The 24037-nt window shown below is 33.3% G+C and overlaps 1 protein-coding gene across 6 annotated transcripts in view; it reads left to right on the forward strand.

Moving 5' to 3' along the window:
- Nucleotides 1–15684, forward strand: part of LOC122521515 (probable serine/threonine-protein kinase DDB_G0282963) — a 57587-nt gene extending 41903 nt beyond the window's left edge. For 3 of the 6 annotated variants that reach the window (XM_043642342.1, XM_043642343.1, XM_043642344.1), the window contains exons 2-13: nt 2626–2839; nt 5197–5781; nt 6313–7351; nt 7470–8450; nt 8899–9150; nt 12169–12374; nt 12983–13261; nt 13625–13786; nt 13972–14266; nt 14598–14835; nt 14981–15131; nt 15343–15684. In XM_043642342.1, the coding sequence (XP_043498277.1) occupies nt 2672–2839; nt 5197–5781; nt 6313–7351; nt 7470–8450; nt 8899–9150; nt 12169–12374; nt 12983–13261; nt 13625–13786; nt 13972–14266; nt 14598–14835; nt 14981–15131; nt 15343–15606 (4620 nt within the window). In that variant the 5' untranslated portion in view covers nt 2626–2671 and the 3' untranslated portion in view covers nt 15607–15684. The remainder of the gene's footprint in view (nt 1–2625; nt 2840–5196; nt 5782–6312; nt 7352–7469; nt 8451–8898; nt 9151–12168; nt 12375–12982; nt 13262–13624; nt 13787–13971; nt 14267–14597; nt 14836–14980; nt 15132–15342) is intronic. The other 3 variants (XM_043642346.1, XM_043642345.1, XM_043642347.1) reach the window with 3 other exon arrangements.
- The last annotated feature ends 8353 nt before the right edge of the window (nt 15685–24037 follow it).

The raw sequence follows: 24037 nt of genomic DNA on the forward strand, positions 1-24037 counted from the left end.
ATATATAAATAAATAGAAGATATAAAAATAAAATAAACTACAAAATAAATATAAAAAAAGAAAGAGAGAAAGAGAATATACATGTTTGAGAATACAATCTTCCTATCTGTCGTCGAGTGAATTTTTATCAAAATTGGCATGTGTGTGTATGTGTGTGTATGTGTGTGTATCGATAACAAGAAATTCTTCATGGATTCCGAGAACGAGCTGCGTCGTCGTATTTCGCGTGACTTGTATTTCCGGATATATAGCGGAACGTGACATAATTCTAGTAGTCATAGAAACCGACCTTCGCATGAATCTATCTCTCTTTCTCTCTCTCTCTCTCTCTCTCTCTCTCTCTCTCTAACATATACACACACACCCTTATTTATCGATTCTACGTCATTGCTTGCTTCCTTTCTTGCCATGTACGAATGTAATCGAGGAAGAAATGACGAAAATGTTCATTAATTTGATCGATATCTAATTATTATATCATTATTTATTTTATGCGTAAAATTTTCTTTAAAATTCTTTCTTTAAAATTGGATATCATGCTTTTTGACGAATAATTTTCCTTTTTTTTTTGTTGTTCGTTTGTCGAGAAAGTAGCTTCTTCGCAAAAAGTACAGTTTATCGTTAATTTTACGTTACTTTCCAAAGTACGTATATTTAATTTATTTATATAATTTATTCGTACGGTAAAAATACGTTTAAGAAGATTCGTGATAATTGAATGTGTTACAAGTTTCACTAGATTGTTAAAAAGTTGAGTTGAAAAGTTATTTGACGTTATTTGATGATATCTTAGGCTTAAAACTCTTCTCGTACGTTTCTCAAACGAGAAAATCGGTGTACTCGAAGTATCGTTCGTCAATGGGAAGAGAGTTTTGATCCGGCAAGCAGGTCGGAGGAATAAAAGCGAGAACCGGAAGTGAGGCAATTACTCAGTCGAGCGAACAACTCAGGTCAATTGTCCTGATTACATTCACGGTGACTGCTGTCGACAGGGAAACGTAGACGCGAGACGTTTCGTTTAGAAACGAATAGTTTCAACTAACGTTTCTTTTATTTTATTCTTTTTTCTTTTATTTCTTCTTCTTCTTCTTCCTCTTCTTCTAATTTTTCCATTTATGTTTTTTTATTTCCCATTTTTCGCTATTCTAAATTTCATTTTACCGCTTAAATACGATAAACGAGAAGAAAATGCATTGAAAGATAAAAATTATTTCTTCCTTGTTCGATATATCCGGATTAGAAAGCTTTGAATAAAAATATTTTCTACGAGTTAAACAAAAAAAAAAAAGAAAAAAAGAATTGAACGTAAGATAGACGAGAATTTTTGTAAAGTTTTAAAGAAAATTTGTTGTACCTTTGCGTATTACGTTCACACGAAAGGAAGCTCTAGAACAACATCACTCTTTTCTGGCGAAAGGAAAGGAAATATTTGCCGAGGTCAGCGTTCTTAGTAGCAGGCACGTAACTGAGAACCGCAAAGATCGATTCCGATGTATGACAATGTTTCCATTTCTAAACGATTCACCTATTACACAAGACTTTGTTATATTATAATCGCATTATTCTTATCGCGGTTTGCATCGAATAAATATTATTTCGTTGTAAAATTTCTTTCGAATGTATTTATTTTTTTTTTTTTACGACGAGGAAAATATTTACGTGAAAAAAATAAAAAAAAAAATAAAAAAATGTATCGTCCAAAGTACATTAATGTTTTAAAAACAAAAAAAAATGGATTAAATTTTTAAACTGGTGAGAGGGGGGACAGAAATTTTGTTTATTCGAGTTGGAAAACATACTTTTAAGCTACATGGCGAAACATTGATCGTTGCTTACAGACACACAACGTATATAGGTATATATATATAGATGTTAAAATGTTGAAAGAGAAAAAGAGAGTTAGAGTAAAAGCATCGTATTCAATGTAACCATGTGAGAAAGAGAGAGAGAGAACGTCGAAATAGGAGCGCCAATAAATTGAAATCCGCATCGCGTGCCGTTGAAACACAGTACCTGCAGTAGCAACAGCGCATCTTCTTCTTTCTATTTCTTTTACTCTTTTTCCCCTTTCGATAAATATGTTTTCACGGATTGGCCCGTATAACGTTATTCTTTCAAGTTAAAACTATCCTTCCAGATCGCATGAATCTAAAGAGAATCCGATACCATTTTATTTTATTGCCAAGAAGGTGGATTCTCTTACTTCCCTTGCTGCCCCATTTTGTCGATTTTATCTTATACGAATGAAAGATATATTTATTATTATTATTATTATTATTATTATTATCCCTAATATATATATATATATATCTCACGTTAAATTTTTTTTAAATAATTATTTTCATTACACAACGAATAAATAACAATTTAGGTAAATCAACGTTACTCATTTTGCACATTTGAATTGGGAACGATGCTTTTGTATAGATACAATTAAACGAAATTGCATTTGCAACGGAATTAGTTAAAATAAATTAGTTTAAAAGAGAACCCCCATTATTGCTACTACTACTATAACTATTACCATAAACGATACGTTAAACAAAATTGTTTTAATATAACGTAATGTAGTATCGAGAGAGTTGTAATAGTCGAACGATTGCTAATTCGTTTCTTTCCTTTCAGGGACGATGATGTAACGGGACTTTCGCTGTCGCTGTGCAGTTAAGCAATGATGTCCGCACAATGCAATCGCTTCGTGCAAAACGCTTGGAAGAAGGAGCTGTGTTCGAATTGTTTCAAATTGAGAGAGGAACACGCGTCGAACGAGGACGCGTTAAGGTTGTTCAACATAGAAAAGGCATCATCCAATTTAAAATTAGACAATTTTAAACTTCAGGTAAAGATTACTGAATATTCGACTGTCTTAATTATTTATTTTGGTTTTGTTTTATTTTCTTGAACGAGAGAAAAATGGTCGTTTTAATTCGACAGGCTCGATATGGCAGCATCTTCCTCCTCCTCCTCCTCTTTCTCCTCCTGCTGCTGCGTTTATTATACCGTTCGATCGAGCAATACAAGGTCGACGATCGAGATAGGATTATAACGATCGTGCCGACTGAAAACTGGGTTGCTCCGCAATTCATAAATGCTTCGACGAATAACCGGAAAAACTTGGCGTATTCCCTCCTGGCACCTGTCGCGTCCGGGCATCGTTCGAATAAGCACTCGAGTATAAACGGGATTGCTAATAATGAATCGTTCGGATGAGAGACACCGAGTACTTGCTAATAACGGAATCGGCATAACTCGATAATAAAATATGTTCGTTATCGCAACTACAATAACGATAACGACAATAATAATAATAATAACAAAAAAGAGAACAAATAATTATTTAGATTAACGAACTAAATATTAAATATAATATTAATATTGAAACACAACGCGATATCGACGAATCAACAAAAATCATGATAATTCAATTATATCATGATCGATTAAACTCATATGTATATATAAATTGTAAACCAAAAATCTTGTCTAAAAACGTACCCTTCTACCACCACCCACCCCGTACGTTCGCTAACCGACGTTGCTGCTAGCAATAAGGGCTGAATGTTGTTGTGAGCGTGAACTCAATGGAAGTGGGTCGTCCAAGTGAAGAGTCTCGTTTAAAAATCAGCATCTCATACATATACATCGGCTTTTACTGCTGCTACTGCTCCTGTAGTCCCTGTGCGCGCGTGTATCTGTATCTGTATCTGTATATATATATATATATATATATGCGTTAGAAAACTTTAAAAGAGCAACAGGCCGAACGAGTTCCTATCTTTTTTCATATATACCAACTCGCGGTTCTATGTATCCATATATAATAGTTACATCGTTGCACGAGTATTATACGGCCATCGTGAAAGCATTCGTCGTGAACTTTAAACCCCCTCTACGCCCCTCCTACTTCCCCAAGCTACGTGGAATTAAAATCGACGTTAATGCGAAGAGATTTATCCTAGAATTTACCTCTCATATCATTATAAAAAGATATTACGAGATTTTAGCGGATATTTCGCGTAGAAACGTTACCACCACTCGGGTTGATTTCTAAATGGAATTGCAAATGAAGTTAGATCGAATATACACTTTTCGTGGGGGTGGAAGAGGTTTTATTTCTTTTCCTCTCTCTCTCTCTCTCTCTGTATTGTTTTTTTTTTTATAAATCGACCCGGTAGAATATAAACGTACAACAAAAATATAGGTAGGAGGCAAATGGGGCTTGTGTGTTGGTTAATCGAAGTCTGATTTTGGCGCTCGTGTCTGTGTGTCTGTGTGTGTGTGTATGTGTGTATACGTGGGATAAAACTTTAACGAAAAGTTATTCTCTTCGACAGTTATGAGAAGGATTTTAACTCGAAAGTTAAACTTTCATTTCATGCCGATAAAGCCGAATGAATTACGTATTTTACGTATTAAATCGTAATCGGTAAAGTTCAATTCCATTTTTCCAATACAAGATTAATTTTTCTTTTTTTGTTTTTTCTATATTTTTTATATCAAATAAATTATTATTAATAAAAGTCCTATGTTCTTTAACGACAAGAATTAATTGAAAATAATTGTCTGGAATCGTGGATAAAGTTTTCTTTTTCACAGTCTTTTACGTCATCGTTAGATTTTGATTAAGTATCATAAGTACGTCGAGATAAGTTATTAAGTGAATCGCATACTGTGGTAAAACGTGGAGATTGGGGGTAGGGGCGAATTGTAGTACGGGCATTTTGCCCGTAGATTGTAAAACTTCGACGATTCGCGATCTCTGTAATGGTATCTCAAATTATTATCCACTTTCCGTAACACATGAAAATCCGTTGTTACGAAATCGAAACCAGTGAATTTATTAGATTCGATTGGGATTATCCTAGGAATATAATCTAAGGAAACGCATTGGATCGTACAAAAATTGATGTTTCCATTTTTCCAATCGTATATTATGGTGAACCGAAAGTTCGTGCATTTATATATAATATATTTCAGACAGTGCAATTATTTTTGTTTGGAAGTCAATAAAATTATTTTATACGCGAGTGAAATAATAATTTAAAATTGTTGTTTTACCTTAATATCTTTTAACTTTTCTTTTTTTTTCCCGACGCAATTTACGTACGACATAATAGTAAAAATCGTTTAAATAATCTTTATATAATATGTTGTTGTTTGTTTTTATATTTTATATATATCGAATATCATTCTCAGAGTATTCTACGAGCAAAAGAATCGACAACAGCGCAAAAGGATCAAAGGAAAAAGAACGTTGCTTTTCCGGAATCCTTGACCGAAGTTATCGGTTATGGTGGTGACGACTTTCTATCCGAGGATGAAGAGGAAGACGACGTCGAACAGGTGTTGGTTGATTCTTTAAACGCGGAAGAAGATGTGGTACCGGACAGCGAGGAGGAACGTGCTTTGAGCAACTTGACCCGAGCAAATACTAATTTCAATACCGTTACCGCGAATCTAAGTGAAATCATTTCTAACAACGATATAAACAAATCTTCGACGAGTGCAACGTCAACGTCAACGTCAACGTCAACGTCAACGTCAACGTCATCGTCGACGAGAACTTTTGCTTCGTTGATGCTAGGTAGAATTCAAAAGGACGCGGATGGTAGAAAAACCACCCTTCTGGTATCCGTTACACCATTTGGCGGTGACGAATCATTGCCAACTGCGAAAAGGCCAATCGATAGGAAAATCACTGTCAATGGTTTCTCGAATAACACTACTAAGTCTTCTTCTTCTTCTTCTTCTGTCAATAATTCGATGGATAACAAAAATGAGGTGAGCCTGATTAATTGGTCTTTTTTTTTTTTAACCAATATTTCTAAGTGAGTGGAAAAAATATGATATAAATATTTTAACAAGTTCGTTCACGGGGTCTGGATTTTTTTGTACAATTCATTGATATTATTTAACATTTTTAATAACGTAGTGCATATGCAGTCGTGGTAAAATTTCACTAGAATAAAGTGAAAATATTGTATATGTATTTAATAACCATTCTCGAACGTGTTTTAAACTGTAATCAATCTTTTTCCTAATATACTGACCAAGTGAAGTTAAAACACAGGTCGTACGTTGCCCGAATGACCCCGTGTACGTTTTAGGATGACTTGTTTTTTGAAATAGATTCTAATCGATATTGTCTTGTCTAAAAAAATAAATCCAAGTAACGTTTCTATATAAAATAATATTTGCTCGATTATTTTTCTTCCTATCGTATTAAAAATGTTCGATATTTGTTAGAAGTAAAATTAAATTAAAATAAAAAATTAATTAAATTAATCGACGATGTGTGTAACATTTTCACAGATCACGTTGAAAACATCAAAAAAAATTACAACAGAGCGCAAAGATGATAAACGCGAGCAGCAGCAGCAGCAGCAACAACAACAGCAGCAGCAGCAACAGCAGAACAGCGTATCTCCGAAATTAGAGAAGATAGTTGATATGCCATTGATTACTTCGACAAACTTGATATCCGTGATACAAAGGACGGAAATTGAGGATACCGTGGTTAACGTTGCTGATAAGAATCTCGATAATGTTACTAACAGATCAGAGTTGGCTGCAAAATCTGAGAAAAAATTAGCCAACATTTCGCGTAGTCCGGCAATTAAAAAAATGGATAACGAAAAGCCAAAGATCGCGATTCAATCGATGCAAAGTAACAATAACAACAATACTATTAGTAATAATAATAATAATAATAATAATAATAATAATAATAATAATAATAATAATAGTACGAATTACGAGTTGTCAAAAAACAATGACAAAGAATGTTCGATTAAGGATAACGGTGTGGAATTGAATTTAACGTTATTGAAAAAAAACGATGAACGGGAGGAGATTATTGAGAACGTTGATAGGCCGTTGATCCTTCGTGGCAAGGAAATTAACAAAATCACGGTTGTCGGTGTGGATGAGAAAAAAATGAAGAAATCAACGACGGATTCACCCGAAGCTAACGTAAAGAAATTTCATTTCGAAGAGAGTCGCGAGTCGGCAGGTGAACCAGATGGCAAAGCCGACGAAGAGGAAATCGTGGAACCACCTGCATTGCCACGTAGTCCACCACCATCTATGGAAATGGATAAGATACCTGTAATCGCAACCGAACCAAGGCCGTCTTTTCTTCACGGTTCTGTCAGTATGGACGCAAAATCGAAACCCATGGTACCCCAAAAACCATCTAATTTCGTCGGGACGAAATCGTCTGTTTTACCGAAGAGTGAGCCCCCGTGCAATATTGGTGGTGCCAACGTGAAAAGGAATAACGCTAATTACGTTTTACCACCGCCATCGGTACAGAACGTTACCAACAGGACACATCTTCTTCCTAGTACAGGTTTGTAAAGGTTAATTAATTTATCATATATTTCTTTTTTTTTTGGTTTAAATATTCCTATGGTTTTATAAAGAAAGAATTATTATTTTGACGTGATTGTTTGAATTTTCGCGTTTAGGCACGGTCATTTCACAAATTTCTAATTCGACAACGAGAACAATAGTCAAGGAAGAATCGGATAACAAATCCGTAACAATGAAGAAAATAATTACAAATAAAATCGAACAGAACGATCAAACTAATCAAAGAACTGGTTCGTCATCTATTACGTACGAATCGTTTAAAGAAGATAAATCAATCACAACGAGTTCGCGTGATATCGGTGAAGGTACGGACGCGGACGATGATAGTAGTACGGAACCCGTTAGATCTGTTAACAATAATAAGAGAAGAATGGCACCAAGACCGCCAGAGTTGACGGAAGATCTTCTACCGGTGGGTTCTAATTTGTATGCCAGAAATCCCGGGGCTAATTTAAAATCGGATTCACCTGTTGTAAGAGAAAAAGAAAAGAGAGAGAGAGCATCCTCATGTAGTCCAAAGTTTAGGAAAGCTGTTTGCGATGTACCGGACCCAACCAACGGTGCATCGTCCACTACCACCACCACCACAACCACCGCCACCTGCACTACCAGCACCTTTTCTTCATCTCATTTGAACGAGACAACGTCGTCACCTAGAAGGACTATATCCTTGTCGCAGGATAGTTTGACAAATGGTACGGAAACAACGCGGGAGGGCAAGAAACGCGGTAGATCAAGATTTTCCTTGAAGAGATTTCTACGAATGGGTTCGAGAAAGGACGTCGACATGACCACCACCACCAACAGCAGCAGCAACAGCAATAGTAGCAGCAACGGGCACGCTTCGAATTCACGTCTCGATGAAATACCGTCTACGCCGCAACCTAAACTCCGATTGGAAATCATTCACCCACTCGAACTCGATGGTGCTGCAGTCGAAGTCGTGGGAAACGATAGTAGAGTCGGCAGGATCGGCGAGGATCAGACGGATTCCTGCGGTTTTAAGAACGAACCCACAAAGACGACGCGTTCCATCAATGCTTCTCAACATCAACTGCATGCTCTTACTTCGGCTGGTAAGCTTTTCTCAATCAGAATACCCTTATACAGTTAAATATTCTGTAATTGTGTTAGATAGGTTCCTAGAAATTTGAGACTTAAAGTTCATTATTCCTTGGCGTCATTATTTTCAGGTCATTTAGTTTTGAAATATTATTAAGCAATCATTGTGTTATCCAGTGTTGTAGAAATACGGTGGAGTATCAAGATTTTCATCAATTTTGTTTTAATCGTGTTAGAACGAAACCGCGTTTATAGGATGCCGTGTTGCAGGAAGGTTCACGCAATTTATGAATTGTGTTATAGGATTATGTGTTACCTGTACCTGTTATTCGACAGACATTCTACATCTTACTTCATTACTCTACAAAAATATTAGATTTTTGATTCTATCGTAAAAATAATAGTAATAGTATTTTATTTATGTTTGCGTCACCAAAGACCCGTCGATGTGTTTGTTCACAGTTAGACCAGGAAAACCACCACCTCCGCCAAGAAATCAATCATTGGAGGAATGGTCTAGAACTGATCAGTCTAACAAACCGGTCAGACCGCCACCGCCGCGTGTCGAAACTACTAACAAGCAACAATTGCATTCGAATAGAAGTGAAAAATCGGTAGGCAAGATGACTGCGACTACTGCAACGTCTTCTTGGCAACCGACGAACGCCGCATCAACAACGGCTACCAGTTCAGACTTGATTTACGCGAATCTGGGTAAGTTCAGGCCCATACAATGTAACTAATGTGAATCGTCGTGGTTACTTATTTTTCACGCGTACACTTATACTTATCTACCTACCCCCCTTGTGAATGTTAACAGCTATACTCACAACACAATGACCCCTACCCCCACCCCCTCCTATATGCGCCAGTCGCTTTATAAAAAGAAAGAATAAAAAACAAAACAAAAAAAAAACAAATTAAATTAAACGTACGTATGAGTGGCGCGAGGAACACGTTTTTTTGTTAGTTTTTTCTTTTCTTCTTTTTTTTATTACTATCGATCAATTAATCATCTTTTTTTTTCGTTTCAACGAAAATAACAAACGATTGACGATTATACTATAATATACTATATTTTTGATTTATTTTTCTTATCATAATCATTGAATGTGGGGCTAGTTCGTGCTCCTGTTTTCTTTTTTTCTACCTATTCGAGATTATGTTGTTTTATAATGAGACGCAAGAAGACGAGTTAATTCGCCGTACGTCGTTAGCTTATATTATTCTTAAAAAAAAAAAACAAAAAGCCATTATTAGTTAATTGTTAACAATATACGATTTATTATATTAATATGTTTAGTACGAGAAAAATTCGTGCATAAAATAATAGTTCATTATATTCTGTGATACATACGTACATTCACTTACACACATACATACATATATATATATACATATATAAACATGTATGCAATCAATTCTATATATATTTCTATCTATTTACATTACACATATATCTATATATATACATGTAATACGCGTCGTATGTTGTGCTTTTATGAAAGTAAAAGTCGTAGGACGATCAATTAGCATGATCAAAAAGCATGCATACGCTATCCTTTTCTTTTTTTTTTCTTTCCTTTCTCTCTCTCTCTCTCTCTCTTTCTGTATTCGCGTTAACGAGGTTTGTTACGAAGAAGAGTTTGAGTATGAAAAGAGAGTAAGTGAGAGGGAGAGAGAGAGAAAGATAAGCGTATCCACATTTTTTTTCCTTTTTTATGCAATTATATTGTTATACTTTGTGCTATTGTAATTTACATGGACAATCTTGTGTATATATATATAAATTATATTGAAGGTCAAGATTTGAGGAAAAAAAAAAGGAAAAAAAAGGAAAAGAAAATGATAGAAAAAAAAAAGAATTAAAAAGTAAAAATAACGAAAAAAGAAAAAAAAATACAGTAAAAAAGCCTGTAACACATTAATTGATTAATGTTTTTTTCTTAAAATCTAAATAAATATGCATTTGCCTGGAAAAAAAAAATAGAAAAGAAAGAAAAAAAAAATAAAACAGACATCGGAGAGCTTTATTTTTTCCTTGATTCGAATTCAAACGAGACGACGTTGTCACCTTTTTCTTACCTTCCTATTTTTAATAATAAACGTCTCGTTTTTTTCATTATTTTCATTATTACCTTTGCATTGTATTTTTCTGCACGTGCCATTTTTTACTTATCGAGCTTTTTTCGAACGATTTCGACGCGACGTTTTTTGGATTTAATTTCTACGAGACAGAGAGAGAGAGAGTGGACACGAGTGAGAACGAGAGAGCGAAAGAAAGCGAGAGAGAGAGAGAGAGAGAGAGAAAACACCTCGGTGCGCAATGCGTGACGCCCGAACGCCAATGAAAATGGAGCCAAGTTTTTGGTATCGATTATCTAGGATCGTAGTTTTTGGCCGCCAGGCCAAAAGACGAGGAAGTTCTTTTTCTTCTATGGGAATAGGAAAAAAAAAATAAAAATAATAAGAAGATGAGACAAAATTATCCTTTTGTAACGTCTACGAGAGAGTTCGTTGTACGAAATAATTTTATTCCTTTTTTGTTTTCTTCTTTTTTTCTTTTTTTTTTTTTAATGAACAATTACATATATATATATAAATTTTTTTTTGGTTTGTTTAATTTTTTGATGGACAGATGACTGGAGTATCGTTGTATGAATGCTTATTAAAGCTTGCAAGATGATAATAATAATAATAATAATAATAATGTTTAAAATAATATACAAAAAAAAAGCAACAACAACAATGAAAAATAGAATGAAAATGTGCAACAAAATCATCTCCTCATCGGTTTACTCGCCATTTATTTTTTTTTTAACAACAGCGTTTTGTGTTACGCCAGAGCTCTTCTAACTTGACGCTGGGTGCAAATTATTAACGCCGCATGCATTGATTAAAAAAATACATAAGCATTGTGTTCACTCTGGAATTATGTTATTTAGGTAAAATGGAATGCCTGCCTAATAATAATAATAATAATAATAATAATAATAATCAATATCGCCCGAAAAATTGTCTAAAATCGTAGGTTAAAAAAATGATTAAAAAGCGGTACTTGCGTCTACCGTTTAAACGACCTAGAAATAGCGTAAAGATTGATTTTGATTTATTTTTTGACATTTAATAATACCAACAATTACTGCGATAATATTATATATTGTAAATTATTGTCATTCGTTTTGCCATCCATCGATGACTCACAAATTTTCGTTGCCATTAAACGATGTCAACGCGTGTAACGACTAAATTATTAATTCATTATTCTTTTTATTTTTTCTGTTCACGTCATACATGAACATGCACTCGTGTGACCAAAACAACAACAATAATAATAATAAATTAATAAATAATAAAGAAAATGAGAGAAGATTTTGGAAAAATGAAACAAAAGTTTTTGTATATCACGTTAAGAGTAATCATTTCCATGATTGTATTTTGTGTCTGTGCCTTGTTTGTCTCATTGTAGTTTTTGCTGATGAACCAAATAGAGTTACGTTATAATTACGCGTTCTAGTGTATGTGTAACATCATATATACATATACATACATATAGAGAAATATATACATATACATATACGAGAGATTCATAGATTAGCGTTGAGAATGTATGAACCGACCGTTATGCGGCTAATACGCTAGTTACTTGTAGTAGCTAGCCTGTTTTGTGACAATGCCTTGTGTCTTGTGGTACTAACCCATGGCGCTTGACGATGGCGGACGTGCCTGCAGCAGCGGAGGATGTTACAGGTGAGGTACGCAGTGCCCTGGCACCTTCGAAACCTCAAAGAACCGCCAGTATGAGGGATCAAGCGACATCGCAATCACAACCTTTGATTAAGAAGCACGGCTCTTCTTCTTCATCCTCGTCGCAAAATTTGACCCTAAACGATTACGAGACTACCGCAACCATAACTCCACTTACTTCCGATTCACCGGTAATCAAAATCATTCACTTTAAATTTCATCTGAATTTGTGTCTTGATTTTATTTTTCAATTTTTCTTATCGTTTATTATTCAAGTTTGAATCAAAAGTTCGTCGAAATTTTACTTTGAATGTGCATACGGGATTGATTGTTTTATTGTTAAATTTATTCATTTTGAAATATTCATTTAAAAACGCACATGAACTTTTGGTTGGATAAATGCTTGCCTATATATGAAATTACTTTATTAATTATATAATAAGTATATTATACAACATTTTACCGATGTATTATTAACATCGAATGGAGGTATGGCTTTCTAGATTATATAGGTAAAGTTACATATATATATACACAATAGTTATGATTTATTTCTTACAAAACGTATAAAGATTGTACAATATACTTGTTATAATTAATAAAGTATTTGATGTCAAGCATTCGAATGCTATCAATGTATATCAAATTCGTGTTACGCTTTCGATCAGTTCGAGACACGCTATTTTTGTAAATAATTCATAATAAAATATTTTCGAGATATCGTCACACATATTTCTATCTCTCGATGAGATTGAGAAGATATATAATATTTATTAAATTTTGTTGAAAATCGTTTCAGACCTCGAACGATAGTCACGTTTACGAGTGTTTGTCCAGTTCACCGGAATGTGACTCGAGTCTCGAGCTACGTCATGGCAACGGATCCCATCATCCCAATTGCAAGAGGAAATCTGACAGCAGTGTTATGGATCCAGGCGTAGAATTCAAATTCCACCATCACCATCACCATCATCATCATCATCAACCATTCCTCAGGTCAACCTCGTTGCCCTATTGCGGTAGCGAAACGGAAAGCGAACTTTACGCACCCTCATACACTTTCTATACCGGTGACGAGGTATATAACTTTTGTTAGTTTTTCTTTTTTTTTCTTTTTATTTTTTTCTTTTTTTTCTCTACTTTATTTCAACCTCGTCTCGTTGCGTTTCCAGCACTTGCGTGCGCAATTAGCTCGTTTTTCGAGACTATAAAATGTGCACAGGTAGGTAGGATAGGTGTAACGCCAGGAAATAGAAAGAATATACGAAATAAAATTCTGTTATGTTGGTTGATACTAAAATATAAAAGAAAAAAAAAAGAAAAATAGATCAGATGATAATCTATAACGGAAGATAAAATAGATTACAAGATAATTGTACGTAAATGGAAACGTTATATTGATTATTTTTCTAAAACAAGAATTCTCGTTTTTTTTTTTAAGGGTGCGGAAGAGGATCAGGATTGGAAGAACAAAGACGACGAGCTTAGGTTGAATCGATTGAGACAAAGAAGAGGACGTAGCATAGTTCATCGTAGTCTAGAAGATAATTACGGTGCCGTGGTAGTGGCCAATCACGAAGCATTAGCACAATTTGTCGAACAAGTAAATATTTTCTTCATTTAATAAGAGAGAGAGAGAGATTTACAAATCTAACCTTTGATTATATTTTTCTTACCTTCCTTTTTATTCCGATTTCGTTTTTCTACTCTCGATCGTCGAACGATCGATTTTTGTTACGACGAAGAAATAGGTCGAATAGGCGAATATGTAATGTAATGTAAATGAAGTTGCAGGTGAATCAAGTTGCACAAGTACCACCGGGTCCACTTCGTGCCTTGAAAAATTCCAATCCTCGTCTACGCGATTTCACCATAGACGCAAACACGTCCGTTTTCATTGGCAGGCGAATATTCTGCTCGGCTAGTTGGAACGAGCAAAACGTCAGCTTGTGCATCGCGTTCGATCAAGCGATGCACGTGTCAAGAAAGGAATTCTACCTGGCGCCGATAATCGAGTTCATAGAGACCGTGCCCAAAGAAATATCCGAAAGAGTCAGTTTATCTACTGGCAAAGACATGGAAGGTAATTTATTCTAAATTTTCTCTGGATAGATAGGTGAAGTGGGGGGGGGAGAAGATATTTTTCCTATACGAAATTTCAAATATATCTGTCAGGAAACGATATAATATTTAATATATACATATAATATTTAAAAAAAAATAAATAATAATTTCTTTTCTTGTGTTTTTCTTTTTTGGAATTCTTATACGAAAATTTACATGCACAATAAATTTATACATTTTTAACTGCGAAATCGTATTAATGTAATTTTTCATAAATAAAAATTTGTAAAAAAAATATTTGAATGAAAAATAAATGATATATACATATATATATATTTATATACTTGCAGCAACGATCTCGGTTTTTCCACGATTACAAGTGAGTACGGTTCAAGCATTTGGCTTAGTCACGAAGGATTCCCAGGACGAAGGTTCGATTAGAGAATCCTCGTTCGTTTTACTTCAATTCGTTAACGCCTTGAAAAGTCTTCAAGCACGTGGAATCGAAGAATCCTCGAAAGGTCTGAGTAACGTGATGCTTTGTCGAGAGGATAAGGATGCCTGCTATCGACTTTATCTTTTGCAAGGGTTGGTCAATCTTTTTTTTTCTTTTTACTTTCTCCTCTTATTATTATTATTTCGTTCTTTAGAAAATATCTACTCGCTTTGCTAAACAACAACAACAACAACAACAACAACAACTGACAATCCTTTTTTTCTTATCGTTTCGCAGATTAAACGTGGACACTTGCGACGTTAGAAGTGAAGAAAAGGTTTCTTTGTGTCAGTGTGCCTTGGTTGCTCTACAACAATTACACTTGACCAAAAAACTTCCTCTAGTCCAGGAATTATTGTTACGCGAAAAAGCAGTTACCCTTTCTCAGGTAAACGAGAGACGAGTATATTACTTATTTATTTATTATTATTATTTATTTTGTCTTCATTGGAATTAATTGTTCATTTGATACCTTTTTTATTTTTCTCTTTTTCATATTATAATTCTAAATTCTCGAATGGGTACGACGAAATTTTAACGAACTATTCGAAAATGTGATATTTTGATCATCGTCGTTATCAATAATATACATTTTTTAGGTAAAATCATTGCTCGAATTTTCTCTGTGGGGTCCGGACGATGTTACCACTTTTGGTTTAGCAAAAGAAAGGGAAGTTACTCTTCAAAGATGGCTAGATCTTGAAAGAGCAACTATACTTCATGCTTTGGTAAGAACGCGAGCACCCTTGACTATAACCGACGAATATCAATTATTATTTTTGGTACGTACCAGCGCGAAAATGATGTGCGAGGCATCGATTTTATTGGACGAACAGAACAATCGTTTGTTGCGTGTTAGTTGAAGTTGGGATATAATTTATATCTTTTTATTTTTTTTTTGTATAATTATGAAATTATTTATCTAAAGTTAGAAGAAGATAAACGAATTAATTAATATTTGAATTCGTTGAAATACAATTGGAAAAAAAAGGGATACGCAATTTAAAGCAATCCAACGAATTTCTTTTGTATTATGTTTTTATTAGAGTTTATTTTCTATTCTTTTTTCCATTTTTTTTTTTCTTTTTTGTATTATCAATGTTACGTTATTCATTTTCAATAATTTATCGTAATTATATACGACTTAGCTTTACGTGAGAGTCGTACAAATGTATTTAGATCTGATTAACAAGTATATAATATTAACTGTTTATAATTATATTTAGTAATTTAAATGATAAAACAAATATACGTGCCAATTTTCGATCAAATCGTGACAATACTCGCCAAACTAATCAAATTGAAATATAATAATTTATATTATTACTCTCTTCGCGATATGAGTATTATTTGATAAGTATATATATATATAGTGAGAGAGATTTTAATTATTGTTGATTATTACGAAAAATAAAGCAAACATAAGCATAATATAAGCGTATATAACGTAAGTAAAAATTAAAATTTTATACTTTATATACATACACATTTTAATATAAAATATTTCGTAAAAATTCTTGCAACATATTTGTACAAAGAAAACGGTGTGCCTTTGTTTTGTAACGCTTTCATTAAATAAAATACCAGTTTTGTTAGGTTATTCCTTTAATTAGGTATCCCTCCTCCCATTTCTACGAACGACGATTTCTATTGCACGATGCGACACGACAAATAATAATTAAACAAATTATTCGTATTCGTTGACAATTCAATTTCGAACGATAAACGATTCCCGAACATTTAACAAACGGAAACAATTTTTGAATTTCGAGAACGTATCATTTATCAATTGAAATAAATTCTTTTACGATTCATATATATTTTTCTTTTTATTTTATTTTATTTATATCAATATTAAGCTAACACACGAAAACCAAAAAATATGTAAAAACAATTCTATTCGAGAAAAAGATGGATCAAAAGAGATCGCCGATGACGAGAGAATAGAAAAGGGAGGTGAGACCAGGTGGTGGGAGGGGGGAGAGGGAAAGGGGTGTTCATTTGTTCGCACAGGCAAACTCTCTCGCACGAATGATATGAAAAAAGTTTTTAATTACACTTTATGAATTTTTACTTTATAAAAGTGAACGAACGCGACCGTTGTTTAGTTGGTTGGTTGGTTGGTTGTTAGCTTTTTTCGTTGTTTCTATATCGAATACACGTATGTATACACATTTATACATAATTTATTATAAAACGGTTTGAAAATATCGAAGATACGGAATTTGTGTTTACAGTTGCGAAAGTAATGTTAATTAATTTACACACAAACGCGATATTATTTTTATTATTTTTCTTTTTTTTTTTTAATTATATATATTTTATTAATTATGTATATCATATTACTCGTACGCATAATAACACTTGCACGAAAATTGAAGCTCGTATATAACGTTAGAATATTAGTATCATGATACCAAGGAATAAATATATCGATACTCTCACTCTGTGTGTGTGCGTGTGTGTGTGTGTGTACCCATTAATTGTGGTATGTCTGAGAATGTCAGGTGGCAGGCATAATTCACGCATAAGCCCGTCGTCGTCGTCTCTCGTACATTTCGTACTCTACCAGAACCATATTAGAAGGATGAGGATGGCACGAGGAAAAGGGAAAGGGGTAGGGGAAGATATGTGTGTATGTGAGAGAGAGAGAGAAAGAGAATAAACATGAGTGTGTAATTTATATACACTAACAGAGAGAACCGGCAACAAATTGGCAAAGCTATAACTGGAGAAAATGTAAGTTAACGCTTCCTCACGTGTTAGCCACGCTGCGAAAACACTTTTCCACTTTTACATTGTATCCTTGGACCATGGCCAACTGGCTCGTAGAGTCCGTTAGGCTCTCTTTGGCTATATATGTGTAGGTGGACCTATTGACTCTCTTCTACGTGATTGTACATTGTACACACGTACACACATATGTAAACTAACCAACGAATCTGTTTAAAACACGTTAACCGATTTAGTCTCGAAATTATTAATTGCTATGCTATCGTGAGTTAATTATTTTTACAAGCTACGATTCAAATTTTCGATACGTTCATTAACGATGACGTTTTTTTCTTAGATATTAGCAATTTTGATATCTAATAAGGGATCTATTCGTGCTTGAAACAAAAAAGAAAAATGTACTTCGTATTATCACGTGAAAAATAATCAATTAGTTTGTGTTCCTTAAAATTGTATAAAATCATTATGATTATTAAATTTTTTATCGAAAATTATTCGGATATAACATGTTTAGGATTAAATATGTTTAGAAATAAAAATATATGTTAAATTAAATATTTCATTAGTTTATCATGAAAAATTTTCAATTCATAATCAACGCTGGTCGCGGGAACGTTGAAACAATTCAAAATATTAATAGAATTAATTAAAGTATTCGATATATCTTAAATGATTGATAATTAATCGAAAAAAATGTGTATTGTAATTTATAAGCACTAGGTATATGTTCGGAGCACCGTCTTCTTCGAAATCCATCGTTAAAATGAGACATTGTCCTCTGTAAAAGTTCTTTTATCAAATGTTGTTTATACGACCTTCCAAATAAGCAAATCCTATTCATTGCGTATATATTGTTTTGTTTATACATACAAAGCCTTAGGGAAGTCATATAAACAATATTGAATAAAAGAACTTTCACAGAAGCAACGAGCCAGTCTCAAGGTGAATTTCGTAGAGGAAAGTGCGTCTAATTTATATCTCGTGCTTTTAGATTACAATAAACGTTTATTTCGATTAATTGACAATTATTTAAGGATAATACGTGGGAATACTTTCAAGGTACGTTACATCTTCATTCATTATCTTTGCAGAAAAAAACACATCCTTTTATAATAATTATCGATAATGTATTTCATCATACATATACATACATACATAACACTAATACTAAAATTTTTCATAATTTTGTTCAACTATCTCATTCTTTGCTTTCATTACGTTTTATCAAATTTTATCTTTACCGTCGTTTAAGAAGTTTCACTTAGAAAACGAAAAGAACACAAGTAAGATTAGTTTTAAATTATTTTATGCTCACCACCGATGAGTTTATCAGCGTGGAAACGACTTTACTTCGTTAAAAAAAGAAGAAGAAGAAGAATATTGTGACAAGAGACAGGTAAAATAACACATTCGTTTGCGATTATTCATTTTGATATTCGAAGAGGGATATCATTAGTTTACGTTATACAATAAGTATATCTATAGTTACGTATACAAATGTATTGATGTATTATATAAGAAACATATTAACGTTATTATTATTTTCTTAATATCCAATTGGTCGATCGATTTCGTTGCAATGATTCATTCGCGAATCGTTGAACTTTGCCATTTCTAAATGACATTAAAAAGGAAAGTATTGCATCGTTGAAGTAGTATTGCATAAAACTCCTTCTAACTACGTTGAAACCTTTCCTTTATTACTCGTGGAAAATAAATGAAATATCTCAGGTCATTAAGGAAAGGAAATTCTAGTAGAAATTAAAGAGGTAAAGGTAAGACGACGAATAAATTCTATGAGGAATAAATGGAGATAAAGAATGGAAAGAAATACGAGAGATGGAGAGAGGAAAAGAAGAACGAGTGGTACAAGCATAATTAATTAACGAGTACTACGATGAGGTAATAAAGGGGAGTGAGTTTTTCATTTTCTTTTTTCTTTTTGTTTTTCTTTTATATAGCTTCATGAACCTATTGCACAATACAATTACCTGAAAAACGATATGTACCTAATCTTATGGAAAAAGTAAAGAAGGGGGAAGTGAGTTAGGGTGAATGAGTGGGAATTAGAAGAAGAGAAAGAGACAGAAAGAGAGTGAAAAAAAGTTTTTAATCGCGTGCACAAACGCAAACCAATTTATTCGTTCTCTCGTCGCTTTCTCGTCGTCGTAATTTTCCTTTTCGATGTTCGTCCTCGGTTTTCTAGTCGCCCTTTTCCCGCATTCCACTACCTTTTCTTTCTTTCTTTCTTTATTTGCTTTTGCGAAATTCTTCTTGATGGCAAAGAGCCATTTCCAAGAAGAAAACTGAACGAATAAGAAGAAGAAGAAGAAGGGGTTAGGGAGAGGGGGAGGGGGAGAAATAAAATTAAAAAATTTGTTCTACTTACTTGTCACTCTAAGTGTAAGGGAAGTGGGTCGACTAATTAGTCACCGGACTCGAATCGTTTGCGGGTCATATCTTTCACGAAAGGAAGGAAGTCGTCCGTCTTTTTTATTTTTCTTTACTTTAAATAGAAGAATGAAAGAAAGAAAAAGAATAGAAAAGAGTAGGGAGAGAAGTAAAATACTGATTACTACTTCGAAATTTATTCGTGTTGAGTTACTTTCAACAACGACGACGACGATGATGATGTTGTCGTCGTCTTGGGTGTTCAACAAAATGAAACTCTAAAGTGTCTACATTTCAATTTTTTTTCCTATCGTATGGTTTTTTCTTCTTTTTTTTTTTTATTACAAACTTAAACGTACAATATTTGTTTTCTTCACACTTTCATATATGAGCCGTTTATTTTGAAAGTGGCCTAACTCCATTTTTCATTTTTTTCCGGTTACTCACGGTAACATGTACAGATTCAAATTATCTATCAATAAAGCATTTAAGATTTTTTATATTCCGAGTAAATACGGTAAATCTGGACACATAAGTTTTCAGAGTTAGTTGAATCACTGAACCGTTTATTTTGAAAGTGGCCTAACTCCATTAGGAGTCGAGATTTTGGTGTGGTAGAAATGGCATTAAAAAAAAATAATTTACTGTTTGTCCCCCAAAAGTATTACAATATTATCAAAAAGTGTCGGAAAGGTAATAACTTTATTGTACATGAAATGAGACAAGAAGATTTTGTATCAACAAAAATATTAGAAGACGCAATTTTTAAAAGGGTAAAGAATTCTAACGGAGAACCAATAAACTGGTTAAAAATATGTTGGATGCGTTTTGTCAAAAATGAATAAGATTTTCTATAAGACATCGATGAATGAGAACGAAAATTTTAAAGTCCTGAATTTAATACCACGTCGGGGTAGACCAAGAAAGTTCGAAAATATTGTATTGACACTACTGTATAAAAATATAAGACAAATTACAACCGCAAAATTCAAGGATATAATTGACTTATTACGATATATACCACCGGAACATCATGATTTCTTTAAATCCCTTTCACATACACAAAATGTAGATGAGTAGAAAATTGTTTTGTAATTTATGTTTATTAAAAATATTTTGAATCGCATAATTTATGTTTTTAAAGTGTTATAAAGATATGTAAAATAAAATAAGTATTGTTTTTTCGCAATTTGAAGCATCTTAAATTATGTTGAATGGACTTCGGTTCCTTCAAATTTTATAACGAATCTGGTTGTTAATTTTGAAAGTGGCCTAACTCCATTCTTGGTAAGAAAACGCATATTATTCACTTAATAATTGCCATTATTTTAATAGGAACTGTAAATTTAACACCTTTAGATACACTTAAGCAACATAACTCATTGTTATTCTTTACGTATATTTTTAATTGCATTGAAACGCAAACCTTTAAATATCTCAATTTAAGGTTATATGGAGTTAGACCACTTTCAAAATAAACGGCTCAATATATAATATTATATTTTTATTATACACGAATAAAAAAAAAAAAAGAAAAAAGAAAAGAAATTGATCGGAGAAAGAAATGATATTCGTTTGATTTTACGATTTTATATACTACTTTTTTCAGACTAATAATCTCGTTTCGTATCGTATCGTACCGAAGCAGCAGCAACAGCATCAGCAACAACCTTTTCGTTAATAAACCCAGGACTCGTAATAAATTAATGACGTTAGTCACGCGTACAGAAACCGATCGCATTATTAAGCGTATTGTATCGTATATTCGCCGAACGTTAACCGTTCGATGATCGATTGGTTCCTGAATCTCAGGTAATTAAGGTAAATTGCCTTTAACAAGTAATTAATAGCATTGTTGGGTTCATTGCGTATGGAAATATTATATTTGCTAGCTGTTTCACATCTCTCTCTTTCTCTCTCTCATTCTGACTCAAGAAATTCTGTCTCACTCTATGGTGGTGGCAAATAATATTCGATGCTTTCTCGATTCTATCATAAAATGAAAAATTCAAAGTCAGAAGACTAATGATAAATAAATTAAATCGTGACATCTCATACGATTAGATTTTCTTTTAATCATTGTCATTTTCAAAGTTCAAAGATGAATAATTCGAAGTGTATAGGTGATTAGATACGCAACAAAAAATTCTATTAAATTGATTTGAAACGATTAACGAGAGTACATAAGATAATAATTCAGGAGTAAATGAATTTTATTTCGTCTATATAACGTAGATAGAAAATTGGATAATTATGAATCGTATATAATATGGGAAGAAAAAAGGTACGGCGCGAAAAGAAAGGGTGCAAAGGTAATCGTATTCGAGATCTGACAAATCTAACAAAAAAAAATAAAAGTAGTAATAGATGTACATATATATATGTATACACGTTTACTAAATATATATCCTGTTCAGTTCATTCGTATAAAATGATATCTAAGAAAAGATATTATGCTTTATTTCCAGGAAACGATTATTCCGATGCACGCGAGATTCTTTTTCCATCGGCGCATTTCTTTTCGATTTTTCTCAATAGAGAAACGAGAAAAGAAATAGAGTATACGTTTTCTAATGATCCTGTTAAACCAGAATATTCTGTATACTTCGAATGTAGGTATACGTACAGACTGAGAGAGTAATTTTCCTATTGAAATTTAAAATGTTTTTCATGAATAAGAAGTTTGGAGCTTGCGAAATATGTATGGTGCATGTATGTGTGCGTGTGCGTGTGTGCGTGTGTGTGTGTGTGTGCTATTCCTCTTCCTTTTCTGTAGGTTTCATTCGGAATGTATCGAATGACCCGCAAATGTCGAGCTATACAAATCGTCGTAGCGCACATACGCTTCCGTGTTTCGGTCAGAACACGCAAATCTCACGGACTACACATCGGCTTATGGAAATACGTCGACATATGTATCTCAACCAACGAATATCGGTGGCGTTACGCTAATGGATACCTACCCTGCTTCTGTTGCTGTTGTTGCTGTTGTTGCTGCTGTTTTTGCTGCTGTTGCTAGTGGTGGTGGTGGTGGTGGTGGGAGTGGTGGTGGGAGTGGTGGTGCAGTGGTTACCTACCACCATACTACCCATAGCCAAATTATAAAATCTCGACTCCTCTGAGAGAGCTGCTCGTATTATCTTGTTTTTAAAATAGAAATCACAGTTCAGATAAATTTTAAATATCTACTAGGATGATAAATAAGCACGTTGCTTCTTGCCATCTTATATGTACTCGTAATAACATTTTGCTTTTATTGTTTTTCAATGAATGAAACATTAATTTAAGTAGATTGAATTTTGTATATTTGTTGTTGTTGTTTTTTTTCTCATCTTCATGCTGAACGTTTTCTTTCGTCGTAAAGCATATCGAACGTGTTTTGTAAATTCCCTTTGACGCCGGTCCTTTTCTTTTATATATATTTTGTTCTTTTTTTCTAATTTCTACGAACCAACTACGTAGATTATCGACAATTCCCTTTTCAACTATATATTTCTTTTTAATTCCATTAAGATTAAATTTGCTCTAATGTACCGGGGTCCCTTATAAAGTTCTCTTTTAACTCGCTCGCTCACTTCTAAAACTTCATAAAACGGCACTCCTAGTACGTCTTTTTGCTCTTTTTCATCTTCTTCTTTTTCTTGACGAAAGGGAAGGAGAAAATGAAAGAAAATCGTGCCAGCGGTAATAAGAGGATGACAAACAACTTCTCAGTTTTTACATATATATGTATTTATATATATATACTCATTTCAATACCACTAACAGAAATTCTTTACTTGAATTTAAATCCATGATCTATAAAGTAGTTTTTATCTTCATACTCTAATTAAAATCTTGTAAGCGTTAGATTAAATTTAAAAATATAACATTGAAATAATTTAATATTTTACAATTTTTCGTTTGTTTAAATCTCTCTATCACCTACGAATATTATATAATTTTATTATATTGTCACGAAATATGTCTTTTTTTTTTTTCTTTTTAACGAACATCTTTCAAACTACCGTCCTTTCGTGCTACGACGATTGTAACCGAGTCTTTAGTAGCAACAGGTCGAGAAAGAGAGAGAGAGAGATAGAGAGAGAGAGAGAGAGAGAGAGAGAAAAGAAACAGTCGTTAAGAAAAAAAACTTTGATAGCCGGCGGAAATTAATGAGAACATTTTAAA

Source organism: Polistes fuscatus, unplaced genomic scaffold (genome assembly GCF_010416935.1).
Source record: "Polistes fuscatus isolate 324 unplaced genomic scaffold, CU_Pfus_HIC Scaffold4, whole genome shotgun sequence".
Lineage (NCBI taxonomy): Eukaryota > Metazoa > Arthropoda > Insecta > Hymenoptera > Vespidae > Polistes > Polistes fuscatus.